The 15,141-nt window shown below is 50.7% G+C and overlaps 1 protein-coding gene across 4 annotated transcripts in view; it reads left to right on the top strand.

The window, feature by feature from the left end:
• The first annotated feature begins 3,737 nt into the window (after positions 1-3,737).
• The window catches only part of CAMK1D (calcium/calmodulin dependent protein kinase ID), a 421,414-nt gene continuing 410,010 nt past the window's right edge, over positions 3,738-15,141 (top strand). For all 4 annotated transcript variants that reach the window (XM_082616823.1, XM_082616821.1, XM_082616818.1 and 1 more), the window contains exon 1: positions 3,738-3,928. In XM_082616823.1, coding sequence (XP_082472949.1) covers positions 3,837-3,928 — 92 coding nt within the window. In that variant the 5' untranslated portion in view covers positions 3,738-3,836. The remainder of the gene's footprint in view (positions 3,929-15,141) is intronic.

Genomic DNA, 15,141 nt, shown 5'->3' with positions numbered 1-15,141 from the left:
TTCTGGCTGAGATTTAAATAAGTTTTTCATGTAGAGCGTATCTACATAAAGTCACCTAATAAAACATTTTTGATTAATACATTTTTAGACCAAAGAGTTCTTAAGTTTTCAAAGAGTAATGATATTCTGGATAAGCTTTTCATCATATAAAAAAAACACACTGATTTACAAATCCTAAAATCATTGAGTTTACATACCACTCTCCCTCCTACAACCTGGATTTTATAGGCTCAGGTAGGTAAAGTGTCTTTAACACAAATTTAGCAACAGACTTGGGACTTGAGCCTAGTTTCCTGGATTTCTAGATTTCTAGTTCTTTCTACCACCCCAGCTTTCCTTCCTGGTTTATCACTTTAGGTACTAAAGGCTGAATAGAGGTAATTTAGAAATTTTCAATTATTATAATCTATGCATTTGCTTTAGATAGTATATATTTCCCCCACACCACCTGCCCAGCTCTGAACCTGGGCCACACAAACCTGACCTACTGGCAGGACTGTTGGCTGGAAAAGAGTTTGATGGGCATAAAATTAGTAAGTCTTTAATGATGGGTTATTAAACATCTTGTTCTTTGGGTTCTTTAATAAAAAAAAAACGTTAAAGGCTTTAAAGGAAATATAAAGACTTGGGACCTAAACTTTAGTAATCTGGAATATCTGGCAGAGCTTTCTGGAGTGGAATTGTTAGGGAACAGACAACTTTTGACGGATAGGTAATAACTGATTGACAATGGAGTGGGGGTGGGAAGAAGAGCGTGGCAGCTACCACCGCTAGAAAAACACGGCAGCTGGAGGAAATGGTCTGTTACTGGGGAACAGTCCAAGCAAGAGTCCTCAAGCAAACAGAATTAAGCCCTTAACAGGCTACGGTTTAACCATTCTTAGGGAATGATGGTTTTGTTTTCTATTGCAGTTTCCAAGGTCAAGATCTCTTACTTTACATGGTGTCCAGTAAGGGAGGAATGACCATGCTAAAGCCAGACTGAATTGTCTTGACATTTCCACCTCCTTCTTTGGGTCATGGGATCCATTCTTTTGGGCTTGGCCTCTTCAGCTCCCCATTAGTTTGAGTCTTTTCTCTAGGACCTAGTCCAGCTGAGGATAACTTGATAATGCTCTGAATGAACACCATTCTGGAAAATTTGGAAGAGAATGAAAACTCCCCATTATAGTTCCAACAGTACAAAACTTCTTTAGCATCACCACTTCTTTATTTCCGGGGACAGAAGCTGAGACTGAGAATTGTTATCATGAGCTCCGGTGTTTGGTCCATAGGCAAGGAGCAAGGGTGAAATAGAGAGGAAAGAACGGGGTAAGAAGGAGTGGGAGGAAGGGAAAGGGGAAAAAGATGAGCAGGTGCATATTGGCGGGCATGGGAGTGTCCACTGGGATCTTAGTCACACCTGGTTCCTACTCTTCATATTGCCTAACCTTTAACCCCAATAAACGATAGTATAGTTCTTCAAATGTTTTTTTTTTTTAAATTGAAGTATAGTTGATTTACAGTGCTGTGCAAATGTGTTTCTTCTTGAAGTGGTGCTGTTTGCTTTTGGTGACGTGCCCCAACTTTTTTTTTTTGTGGTACGCGGGCCTCTCACCGTTGTGGCCTCTCCCATTGCGGAGCATAGGCTCCGGACGCGCAGGCTCAGCGGCCATGGCTCACGGGCCCAGCCGCTCCGCGGCATGTGGGGGCATGTGGGATCCTCCCACACCGGGGCACGAACCCGTGTCCCCTGCATCGGCAGGCGGACTCTCAACCACTGCGCCACCAGGGAATACGTGCCCCAACTTTGAGAGATGTTCCCTAGTCATCCATCTTGGAAGTTGGGTTTGTCAATGTAGTCAGTTTCTAACAGCCAAATCCCCCATTTGCTCTCCTCAGCCTGGAGAGCCTTAAGCTAACAGCCCCTGAAAGGCGGAATCCAGCACGCAGATGTGGAGGAATGGGCAGGCCAGATTATCTTTCCACCTCCTTGGGGTCAGGGAAAAAAGGTGGAGGGCGGCGGGGTGCAGTGTGTGGTGGGTACAGACGGCTTCTGGGAGGGCAGTCGGCCTGCATCCAGCCTGTCAGAACGAGGAAGAAGGTGCTGGGTAAGTTTCCTCTTCAGGGAGTAGAATATTTTTTCCCCCTTTTACAGTGAAATTGGAACAGTCCTGGGAAAATGGGACAGGTGTCACCAATCAAGACACAGGGCTGTTTACCCAACTCGGCCGAGGGGCCCTCAGGGAGAGAGAGTCTTGATACGAAGAAAACTACAATTTTTCGAAACACGAGGTAGTCCCTGCAGGTTGAGAATGGGCGTTTGTACGTGGATCGCCCTCTGACAGGTGGACACAGGAGAGGGATGGGCAGTCAGAATGCGCCTCCGAAATGGGAGGCCGGAGGGAACTCTGGGTGCGTTTCTCCAATCTGTTAGAAAGGCTATTTCCAGGTACCTTCCCTGGCACAGCGTGCTCTACTAAACCCACTGCGGCTGGGCTGAGGAGGGGCGGCCCCCCTGGCGAAGAGAGTGTGGGGCAGAGGTTCACTTTCCTCTAAGTCTCTGGGTTTCGGCCGGCGAGGAGAGGGAGAAACCAGGAGGGGCCGAGCTGGAGCGAAGGCCGCTCCAGCCCTGGGGCCGAAGCAGCCTGGGAGGCGCACAGAGCCCGTCCCTGAATCCACCCGCCGCTCGGCCGCCAGATAACCCCGGGAGTTAAGCTCCCAAAGAGAAAACGAGGCAGCGCCTGGCACGTCTTGCGCGTCCCCGGCCGCGAGGCCCCCTCCCCCCGCCATAATTGGTCACGGGCGCCGATTTTGGTGCAATGCGAATTAGCTCCAGTCGCCCAGTCGGGAGGGCCAGGCAGGCTCGGGGAGCGCCAGCCGCTGGCGGGCGCCGCGCGGCCCGAGTCAACGCCCACCTCCACCAGCATCCCCGCGGCCGCCGCCTCCCGTCGCCATAACAACCAGCCCCCGCGTTCGACCCCGCGCTAGCGCCCGGACGCCCGGGGAGGACGCCCCCGCCCTTGGCGCCCGGCATCCGGGTGGCCTCGCGCCCCCGCCCTCGCCCCCGCCCTGCAGCGTCCTAGCGCAGCGCAGAGGCGCCCTCTCCCGCAGCCCGAGAGGAAAGCCCTCGCGCCCCCGAGACTTGACTTTGCGGAATTAATAAAGCAGCCCCGGGCGGCCGGGGTCCTTCAGCACGCGCTTGGGCGCCCGCACCTGCCTGGGTCCCCCGCACCTGCCCTCTCCTGGGCTCCAGGGCGCGCGCGGCGGCGGGGAGCGTGGCCGGGCGGCGACGGCGGTGCCCCGGCGCCCGGGGCACGGCGTTCCCGGGGAGCAGGACATCCCCGAAGGCGGCAGCACGCGGGAGGCGCGGAGGCGGGAGGCAGCCGGGGCGCGCGGGGAGGGAGGGGAGCCCGCGGGAGGAGGAGGAGGGAGGGAGCAGGGCGGGCGGCTGGGAGGGAGGAGAAGGGAGGCAAGAAAGTAGCAGAAAGTGAGGCTGGCAGCCGGCTGCAAAGGAGCCGGGCGAGTGGCGGCGGCGGCAGGAAGTCTGTGCCCGAGACGCGCAGAAATAAGAGCCAGGGAGGGACCGCGGCGGCGGCGAGAGTGAAAGAGGAAACTGCAGAAGAGGAAGCTCTGCCGCAGCACAAAGTCTCCTCCGGCTCCCGCGCCGAGCATCCCCGCGCCGCCAGCCCAGCCCTCCCGGACCGGCTCGCCGCCGCCGGCGCCCCCGCTGCGCCCGCGCCGCCGCCCCCCGCGCCCCCGCGCTCGGGCGCCCCCTCCTCGCTCGCCCACCCCGGCCCCCCGCGCCCCCGGCCGCTCCGCCTCGCCGCCCTCTGCGCACGCCGGCCTCGTCTGCCATGGCCCGGGAGAACGGCGAGAGCAGCTCCTCCTGGAAAAAGCAAGCTGAAGACATCAAGAAAATCTTCGAGTTTAAGGAGACCCTCGGAACGTAAGTGGGGACCGGGGAGTAGAGGGTGGAGATGGCAGCGGCCGCGGGTGCAGAGGTGGCTCCCGCTGCCACCGCCGCCGCCACCGCGGTCGGAACCGGCGGGTCGCCGCGTCCTCATTGTCCAGTTCTCGGCTCTGCGTGCCCCCTGAGTGCCGGCCGCGTGGGTCGCCCCGCGGGCCCGGGTGGGAGCCGCTCCTGGGCGGGGGAGGCTCTGGGCTTTCGGGGTCGGTCGCAGGCGGGCGACTTTTCACTTCCCTGACACCGCCGCCCTCTCGACTTCTCCCCACGCGTGACTGTGGGCTGAGCATGGTGGATATTCCTGTTTACTGGCTGCGTGCGTCTACTCACCGTGTGCATGGGTGCACCGTGCCCGCGAGAGACGTGGTCACGAGAAAATCGGGCTCCAGGCATTCCCATTTCTGCCCTTCCCGTTATGTATTCTTATAGAATTGACATCTTCACGTACTAGGTGTAGGCAAGACTTTGGATGGCCGCGCGATTAAGGAAGGGAGGAATTTCGCAGTGTTCAGGGTCACGTGTGGGCAGAGCCTTACCTGAGCGTCTGTCCATTTCATCAGGCTCGGCAGCACACGCTGGGGTGCGGGTCCCCAAAGGGAGGGTCTGCGAGGGTCGCTGTACCGGCGGTTTCTCTCTAGGGCTGTGTGTAGTCCGAGGCTGGTGGCAGAGTCTCCAGAAAGCAGGAATAACCAGAAGTCCATGGCAGGAAGGCTCCGAGCATGTGCTGCTCCATTCAGCTGCTGTTCCCTTTCTGCCCAGGAGTTGGTTTTTGTTTGTTTTGTTGTGGAGTGCCTCAGAATAGGTAGGGAGGCTGATAGTGAAAGAGAATCAGGCACTGCTGGAAGAGTCTGAAGTTGGAGTTATTTTCTCCCCTCATGTGATCGGTATCTGTCAGCATATATATTCAAACACATATGTGCTGTATGAACCGAACGTTTTGCAGGGGTTCATGGAGGTGTTAATTAGGCTGGGAAGAGATAGAGGAGGTGTTTCATAAGAGAAATCAGCGTGCTCTTCTCTCCTGTCTTCCTTAAACCCCCTTTACTTGTTATTGTGGTTGGTTTGCTTTTCCAGGACCACATTTTCAAACCCAGATAGTTTTCTGTCCCATACTCAGGGTCCACTGAGTTGTTTGGTCATTTTCCCTCCCCCAGCCCCGTATCTGCAGTGGTCCCCCAGAGCCCAAGTTGTGAAGGTAGCATCCCTGCCATGCTTCTGATTCTGGGGACGCACACTTGCCGAGGGTGAGAATAGGGTCTCCCAGCCGTTGTGCTTGCTTCAGGAACACAGTCTACCTGTGGTTGTAGACTTTCTATCTGTTGGAAAGAAAACAGAAAGGACTTAGCCTTTTCATAGAGAGGGGCTTGGGGCTGCCTCTTAGCATGGCCTGTTAAGGGGTGAGGTTTTGTCCATAACTTTAGAAAATTATCGTTGAGGTTTATTTGGGTTTGGGGTAGTGACTCTGAGATGCTTAAGTTGCCGAGAAAGAAGAAGCTGTGCTTGCTGGTCATTCTGAGACTGATGATGTGGCCTCAGATGAGGGGATGGGAGAGAGTGGAGTCCCATCGTGAGAGAATGCGTTCCTTTGCCAGGCGCATCTCCACCCGAGCCCCTCGAGCTGGTCCCTCTGCCTGCAGCCTCCAAGCAGACCGATGCAGCTCCCCTGACTGCCTCCTGCTCCCCAGAGAGCCGGGCAGCTGCCCCTCTGCCGTGGCTGGGCTGCTCAGCCCCATGAGCTGTGGCTTCATTGAGTGGCTCCGGCTGTGGCAGGTGCTGTTTGGGTATGACTGCGGGTGGTTCCACCTCTGGGCAGGATGGGGACTTGCCTCATGGTGACGGAGCGACCGTACAGCTCGTGCAGAACAACCTCTTGGACTCTGGCCACATTCACCGTGAGCCTGGGGATGGGTCTCTGTTAGGGTTCCAAAGCTTTGCCTTCTGTCTTGGACAGAATTCTTTGGAATGAAGCTTCCCACTATGGTCCCGTAGTGCTGACAGGGGTTCTAGGAGAGTGAAACACAAACAATAAAGCGATCAAAATGTTTCCACTCAATAGCATGATAATAATAATAATAGTAGTAGTAGTAAATGTAGGTGACTTTATTAAATAAATACCAAGAACCAGTTGTTATTCTAAGTGCCTTAGGTATAGTAACTCATTTTACTCCCATATTAACCTGATGAAGTGGGTATTTACTTTTATCCCCACTTGGCAGATGGAAAAACTGAGGCAAAAGAGAAATTATGTGACCTGTCAAACTGGAGCTACTTATTAAGTGGAGCTGATATTCGAATCTAGGCAGAACAACTTGTGATTATGCATGTGGGGTTGAGCCTCTCTGTGGATTATGTAACAGCAAATGTTAATAATAATTTGACTAACTTTAGTGTTTGGAAAGCTAATTTTAATATTAAGGTAAAGAAAACATAATTATCCAAACATGTGACATGTTAAAGCTTTTGGCTTATCAACACCTTTTTGTCTCTTGGACTCTCTAGAAGTGGTCCAAAGTTCAGGATGCCTGTTTTGCCCTGGGCCAAGTCCAGTGATCTTGACCTGAGTCTAAATAGAGGTCACTTCTGGTTCTGTTAGAGTAGATTTTGGCTTTGGGCTCTACACTTGTTTGCAGTGAAACCTAGCATCAGTCAAGGGTGTCAGCAGTTACAATTGGGATTCATTTCCAAGGTACTCTGCAGGCCCAATCATTTTGTTTGTCACACTTTTACCATATGCCTTTAGGATCCTAAGGCAGGAAAGCCCTGCCAGGAGCCAGATTGTCAGCCCACAGTGTTAAAATGCTTTTAAAATAAAGCACAGTGAAGGCTCAAGGAGCACTCACTTGGCAAAACCTTGTAATCTGATATCTGGCTGCCTGATCCAGGTACCTTTCCATGCAGAGCAGAACCTCTACTGTTGAAGGCCAGAGGGTCAAGCCATTTAGACCGTGTGGTCAGCAGGACCTTGCTGGAGGTGGGAGCCAAATGGGAGTGAAGGCTGGCCCAGAAGGGTGGGAAGAGAGCTGGAGGAAGCAAAGGACAGCATAGGGGAAGGAACCCACTGTGTGGTTTGGACCTGGGTTTTTCTGATGCACCCCTGAGTCAGGCCTCAAGAGAAACCTCTCAACTTATGACCTTCAGTGTGGCTCCCTTTGAAGGGGAATCCCAGGCCCTAACCCTAGCTCTGAACAAGGTGGGAAGGCTTAATTGCTGTTTATTAATCAACGCCATGTTTTCAGATCCCTGCCTGGCATGCCAGATTAATGAGGGATCAAATAAATGTTGTGTAACAGCAATTAGGAATCGTAAACATTTCTGTGGAGTTTTTTGCCGAGGCCGTTCAGGCCATCTCTACTGTAGGTGTCTTTCCACGTCTTCTGAACCAAGACAATGAAAATAGGCCATTTGGAGAAAGATACAGATGGGAAGAAAGGTTTGACCGTGGTGTCCAGGAAGTACCCCAGACTCATGGAAGTGGCTTCTGTAGTTGCCACGCCATGAAAGGCATCTGAACAGAGGAGGCTCTGAGAATTGACACAGAATGATTCTCCCAACATACCTCATTTCTTCCCCCAGAGTATGGAAATGGCACGTCCTGGAAAATAGATCTTCATCTCTGCAGGGTATGAATACATGCTTTTCTTACAGACCGAATGTTTTGTCTTGAAGTAATTGATGTTTGTGGGGGGCTGGAGCGGGCACCATGGAGGCCTTGGGCCTGGGTTCAAGGTCTGACTCAGCCACTGCTGGGGTGTGTGGCCTGTGAGCTGCTTGGTCATTTTTCCACATGACATGGTCTTAGCTTCCTCACCTGTAAAATCAGGGGGAGGACAAGGAAGATGGGATGATTTTCAAGTGCCCTTACAACCCTAAGATTTTTTTGGCTTGTCTGGGTAATGAAGGCACTCACTATAATTTTTCAGGAGCTTTCGTGTGTAGCTAGAGCAGCTTAGCCCTATTTGGAAGGACATTTTTATGCCCAGGCTAGTAGCAAAGTGATACAGCTCAGGACAGGAAGTGTCATCCCACTTGATGTCAGTAGCACAATGCCTCTGCTTTTTCATGAAATGAGTGCCTGCTGGGTGCTGCTCTAGGAAGAGTATAAATAGAAATTTCTGTGGGACCAGCACTGTCTTTTCCCACTAGTATCTCCCGTACATGCCTTGTTCTGAAATTGCTCAATCAGTACACCTGTTGAGGACACAGATTATTGATTTATCTGAAAGCCCGGGTAGAACACAGACTCACCTGTTCTTTTGTGGGAGGCGGGTGTGTGTGCGTGGGTGTGGGGGGGAGAGGGAGATTGCAGAGCTACCCGAGGTGATTTGTGTGTTTGACCGACTGATTTAAGAGTAATTATTCTGGGACTACTCAAAATTTTAGTCTGTGAAAAGCATTTAAAAGAATATTACCCGGAGGAGCAGAGAGGTGGGCAGCCCCCAGAGTGCCCCCCGAGGGTATCCCAGCTGCGGCATTGGTTAGAAGTTTGCATTTCTCAGCCCTTTGTTTGAGGCGTGATACAAATTCAGCCTCTTGTACATTTAAAAATATCTATCGAACACCTGCTATATTCTAGGCACCGGTGCGCGGCAGGGGGGAGTACAGCAGCGAACAAGCAGACACAAATGCCTGCTTTCCTGGAGCTCACATTCTGGTGAGGAAGCCAGAAAATAAAAAAAAACCATGAACCAGGAAAATGTAGAGTATTTTATCTAGTATACACGTTAGGGGAGAAATGAAGCAGGGAAAGGGGATTTTTGGGAGGAGGAGGTGATGGTGGCTTGAAGCAGGGTGGCCAGGGAGGGCCTGGCTGAAGAGCTGCTATTTGAATAAAGATCTGGAGGCTGCATTGGGATAGCTGAAGGTAGAATGTTCCAGTCGGAGGGAACAGCAAGGGCTGTTTTGAGCAGAGGTGTTCCTTGACCTGACTCAGGTGTTTCCATCATGGCTGTGGTTGCTGTGTTGAGAATGAATGGACGGGTTCAAGGGCAGAAACAGGGAGACCAGCTCGGAGGCTATGGAAACCATCCAGGGGAGAGAGAATGGTGGTGGAGGACTGGGGTGCCGCTCTGGGGGTGATGAGAAGTGGTTGGATTCTGGAAACATGTGGAAGGGAGAGCCAATAGGAATTGCTGGTAGATTGGGTGTGGGATGTGAGATTCGCCAGGGATTTGGGGTTGGAAGAAAGATGCTGTTTGTTGCTTTTGGTCAGTTTTGTTCCAAGGATTTTCTGAGCACCTGCTCTGTGGGCACAGCAGGACTGTCCATGTTCTGGGAAGCTCTTGGAAAGAGTTTGGAGGGAAAACTCAACATCTTTTGGGCTCCTGGGTTCTCCTTGTGAGGGACTCTTGGATTTATTTATTTGTTTATTTTTTAAAAATTAAAAAAAATCTTTGGCCACGACACACGGCATGTGGGATCTTAGTTCCCCCACCAGGGATTGAACCTGCGCCCCTTGCATTGGTAGCATGGAGTCTTTTTTTTTTTTTTTTAACATCTGTATTGGAGTGTAACTGCTTTACAATGTTGTGTTAGTTTCTGCTGTATAACAAAGTGAATCAGCTATATGTATACATATACCCCATATCTCCTCCCTCTTGCGTCCCTCCCTCCCACCCTCCCTATCCCACCCCTCTAGGTGGTCACAAAGCACTGAGCTGATCTCCCTGTGCTATGCGGCTGCTTCCCACTAGCTATCTGTTTTACGTTTGGTAGTGTATATATGTCCATGCCACTCTCTCACTTCATCCCAGCTTACCCTTCCCCCTCCTCGTGTCCTCAAGTCCATTCTCTACATCTGCGTCTTTATGTCTGTCCTGCCCCTAGGTTCTTCAGAACCTTTTTTTTTTTTTTTTTAGATTCCAAATATATGTGTTAACATACGGTATTTGTTTTTCTCTTTCTGTCTTACTTCACTCTGTATGACAGACTCTAGGTCCATCCACCTTACTACAGATGACTCAATTTCATTCCTTTTTATGGCTGAGTAATATTCCACTGTATATATATGTGCCACATCTTCTTTATCCATTCATCTGTCAGTGGACACTTAGGTTGCTTCCATGTCCTGGCTATTGTAAATAGGGCTGCTATGAACATTTTGGTATATGACTCTTTTTGAATTATGGTTTTCTCAGGGTATATGCCCAGTAGTGGGATTGCTGGTTCGTATGGTAGTTCTATTTGTAGTTTTTTAAGGAACCTCCATACTGTTCTCCATAGTGTCTGTATCAATTTACATTCCCACCAGCAGTGCAGGAGGGTTCCCTATTCTCCACACCCACTGGAAGCACGGAGTCTCAACAACTGGACTGCCAGGGAAGTCCCAAGGGACCATTGGATTTTAAGGCTAATCTCTTTCTTTCCAAGAGCTTGTGTCTGGGATGGGCTTTTGAAATATCTCCTGTTCTGTCACAGGGGGAAGCCATGATAGGCTGGACATTTGAGCAGCTGGACGAACTGCTTAACTTTCTGTGAAAATGCTGGGTTTTGCCTCTAGAATTATCAACAGGAAGATCACTTTGACAGGTGCACCTGTAACCTACAACTCTCCCACTTGATTTGGGAATTCAAGCCCAGACGTTCTGTGAAAAATAATAAACATGCAAACTCCTGCTACTTCTTTCTTTGATAGTATGTTTTATGTTTGGAGAGAAAAAGCCAAAAGATTTTCTTGGTTGCAAAAAAGATAAACCCTCGTGGCCTTACCGATTAGTACGGTGGGATCTGGGAAATTGCACTTTTTAGAGCTTGTTCCTGGAGGGGCGAATGAAGACTAGGTCTCAAGTAGAAATTTCTGGATCAAACTTGGCAACCAAGTAGACAGTAATTAGACTTGGCAGGTGGACTTTCTTGTCCTCTCAGAGGAGGATTTTAGGGGTTAACTTGTTGAGCTTTTTTTTGGCTGGGTCTCCATAAATCCCTTTAATCTTTCCTTTCCCCAAATAAATCTCCGTAAATCCCCTTCAATCTCTCTCCTTCTCCTCCTCTCCCCTCTGGGAGGGCTTAGCATTGGTCCAGCAGGGCCCTGTCACACTGTTGGACAGCTTACACCCATAAGGGTGGACCCCAGGACCTCACATTGCCTCCAGTCCTCATGAGATTTTGCAGGCATCGCCAGGGAGCCCACAGTCCCTGGGGACACATTTCTTTAATTGAAGAACGAACCGCTTATGGGTGGCCAGCACGAAGCCTGGAGCCCTCGTCAGCTGTCGCAAGTTTCTCTCCTGATTTGCTCATTGGTCCATCCAATGCACAAGGACACATGGACTCTGGGAGACATGCCAACATTACCTTCTTTTTCAGTTCACGTTGGGTACCTCCCTTGACTCTCTGTGGTGCAGGAGATCACCTTTTCCTTGGGCTAGTTTTCTGTTAGATCCTTCTTGATTTTTAAAAATGTTTATTATGCAGTATGTGGATTCTTCGGGTTTGAATCAGACCAAATGGATGCCACAGGCCAAGTTCATTCCACGGCATGCCAAGTTCATTCCATGGCAGACCAAGTTCATTCCCTGTCTCCAGTGGTCAGCTGTGGGTCTCGTGCTGTTTTTCCTAGTATTTCAGCAGGATTCAGAGATGGAGGAATGTGTTTCTTGGTTAACACCAGATGTTGAGGATAAGCCTAAAGACAGCATATTGGCTGAGGCCAGGCAGGGGAGGCATCAGGAGGCAATGAACCGTACTAGAAAGGCAGCTCCAGCACCACCCTTCATAGCCGCATCCCTCTTGATGTCCATCCTTCGTCTTTCTGAGTTAAGATGCAGATGGAAGTTGCTGCTTGTGGGATTCCTGTAAGGATTCAGTGACATCTGTGAGGTGCCTGGCACATAACTGGGATTGAGTAGACAGCAACTGCCATCAAGTTTTAGTTGCCTTCAGCAGCTTTGGTGGAGGATAGCTACCCTCAGATATTCAGGGCCAGTGCTGTGAGGAAGAACAAGTCAGTGTCTGTTGGAAATTGATGTTTGGAAGCTCCTGGGGCAGAGATGCAGAACAGTGCATACTTAACCTCCCCCCCAAAGTTGATTTAAGAAACCATCAACAAGTCCTCAGTCAACCAGGGAAGAACATTCGCTGGATATTCCGCGGGGCGCAGTCCTGAGCTGCTAAGAACGGAGGATCTGAGGCCACCAGGCCATGGGTGCAAATCCTGGGTCCACAGATTCCTAGCTATTAGGTTTTGGGCAAATTATGTCACCGTTCTCGGCCTCGGGCCCTCATCTGCACAACAGGATAACCCTAGCACCCGATCTAAGGGTTGCAATGAAGGTTAGATGAGGGCGCGTGGAAACCCCTTGGTGTGTGGACATGGCCATGAATCCGTGTGCAGGAAATGCTCCTTCTCTCTCCTTAGCCCCTGCGGGGCTGACACCCTGCTCCTCAGAGGCCACTTGCCCAGATTTGGGGGGTCCATTGTGCCATCCAGCACGTGCTTCCTACAGGAGGCTGGTTGCTTCCCCTGGCGCTGGTGTTAATTAACCAAGAGCCTCAGCCCCAAACGTCCTCCGGGCCAGCTCGCGTGTTGAGTGACCTAGTTTGCTGCATACATAGACTCATCCCCTCCCTGGGTTATGTCATCAGCTTTGTCTCTCTGCACCTCTCCCTGCACCCTGAGCTGTTTTTTTTTTTTCTTCAGTCTATCTCTACATCAGTTTGTGCAAGACGCTCTTCTAACTGCAGTTTCTGTTGTCGCCAACAGCACTTAGATCTTGGTGCAGCTGTGGCCCTTGCAGCTGAAACGTGCTTCTTTCTGGGAATGGCTTCAGTCTTATCTGCTTTGGTTTCTTATTGAAAATAACGTTTGGCTTGGAGAACTGAAGTAACTTGTTGATTACGGTATTCCAAAACGTCACTGACTTTTGTGAGTTTAAATTCTCTAGGTAGTGAGTTTATTTTAACGCTGGAGTTTTCACAGATGGCAGCGTGTCTAGGTATAGACCGCATGAACGTGCGTAACAATTTAGTCAAAAATATCCTTATCAGGGATCGTGTGATGGAGGATGGGAGATGATCTCAGAAGTTTAACTTCCCAGGTTGCAGGATGTAGGTGAAACAGTTGGAGAGCTCATGTCTGAATCGGGTGAAATCCCTCATCTTGACCTCTCCATGTTAGACCTTTCCATGGCCTGACCAGGTCTGGGGTCACAGATTATTGGTACCTCTGCAGTGCAGTGAGCATGGGAAGAAGAGGCTTCCCAACTGGACAGAGTCAACGTTTTTACTGGTTGAGAGGCCCCCTCTCTGACATTTATAACCACGGCTCACATCACTGAAATTGCTTTTACGCCAAATTGGATCAGGGGCTGTAAGTGGAATCCTAAAGGTATCATATTCAACAAAACCTCGAACAGTGCCCAGTTTTCAAGTGGCGTTCCTACCTGCCCCCCACACAATGCCGTCCCCTCCCACCAAGGCCCACAGTGTTGTGGGAAAAAACAAGAAGGAAATGAAGCTGTGCTAAGCGGAGAGGTCTGGTGGGACGATGGCGGGGGGGCAGACACCCCAGGGCCCCTGCCCCCTGCCCCCCAGGGCTCTTCCCATTTCTTTAACCTTCATAAAAATGGCTGCTCGAAATTTGCCTTAAAACATTAGAAGATACAAATGCCTTGAAATAGGTTGAGAGACCAGCCATCTGTGATGTAAGTGATTTTAAAGAAAGTACTTTTTCCTCCCACGTGAAACTGACAAGAACTAGCAGTTTGGCTGGAAGACAGGAGGAAAGTAGGTAATTGTGGTTTTGGAGCTTTGAGGGGGGGAAGTGGGGAGGTGCAAATGAGTTCCAAACTGGGAAGTTGAAGGCCAAGTAAGGCAACTGGGAGAAGGATCCCAGGCCGACCGACTGATTAAATAAACTGGGTTCTGGGGCTTCCCTGGCGGTCCAGTGGTTAGGACTGTGCTTCCACTGCAGGGGGTGCGGGTTCGATCCCTGTTCGGGGAACTAAGATCCCGTGTGCTGCGTGGCCAAAAACAAACAAACAAACCAAAAAAAAACTGGGTCCTAGACTGGCCTGGGCCCTGAAAGGGAGGCTGCTGTAGTACTGCCTCTGTGACCTCCCCCCTCCCCCCCTCCCCCAGCACAGCCCCGGCTCCCAGGACCTGGCTGGGACATTCACATTGTAATTCAGCCTCACTGGGCATTGGTATTCAAGGCTTCTCTAGGTGTGAGCGGGCTCCTTACCCCCATGAGACATTTCAGTTTCCTTAAAAAATAGGCCTTGGGGCTTCCCTGGTGGCGCAGTGGCTGAGAGTCCGCCTGCCGATGCAGGGGACACGGGTTCGTGCCCCGGTCCGGGAGGATCCCACGTGCTGCGGAGCAGCTGGGCCTGCGCGTCCAGAGCCTGTGCTCTGCAGCGGGAGAGGCCACGGCAGTGAGAGGCCTGTGTACCACAAAAAAAAAAAAAAAAAAAAAAAAAAGGCCTTGAACAACCACCACACCCAAAAGGTGAAGATGAACTTTGGGGGCAGACCTTGTATAAAAGTTGGGGACAGCCTGTATCTGGCCCTCGTGTACAGGAACGATGCTGCTGGGATTCGCTCTGCCTGCATTAGCATGGCCAGTGTCAATGGAGTTTGTGGTCCTAGTCATGATAAAAAAACCCCGATGTTGACTTTATAGGGCCCTCTTGGCTCCTTTGACAGCTGGGAAACAGGAGACATAATATTTGGATGTGTATGTTTTTTAATTGTGGTTAAAAAAATGCATAACCTAAAATTTACCATCTTGACCATTCTTAAGTCTTTAGGGCCCTTTTGGCTCCTTTGACAGTTGGGAGTTAGAAGACCTCGTATTTGAGTGTGTGTTTTTAAGTTGTGGTTAAAAAAATGCATAACCTAAAATTTACCATCTTAACCATTTAAAAAATTTTTTATTTATTTATTTATTTATTTTTGGCTGCGTTGGGTCTTCGTTGCTGCGTGCGGGCTTTCTCTAGTTGTGGCGAGTGGGGGCTACTCTTTATTGCGGTGCACGGGCTTCTCATTGCAGTGGCTTCTCTTGTGGAGCATGGGCTCTAGGTGCGTGGGCTTCAGTAGTTGTGGCTCGCGGGTTCTAGAGTGCAGGCTCAGTAGTTGTGGTGCACGTGCTTAGTTGCTCCACGGCATGTGGGATCTTCCCGGACCAGGGCTCGAACCCGTGTACCCTGCATTGGCAAGCGGATTCTTAATCACTGTGCCACCAGGGAAGCCGCCATCTTAAT

This window comes from Mesoplodon mirus (assembly GCF_964341445.2).
Source record: "Mesoplodon mirus genome assembly, chromosome: 4".
Taxonomy (NCBI): domain Eukaryota; kingdom Metazoa; phylum Chordata; class Mammalia; order Artiodactyla; family Ziphiidae; genus Mesoplodon; species Mesoplodon mirus.
This window is presented reverse-complemented; position numbering and strand designations above follow the sequence as displayed.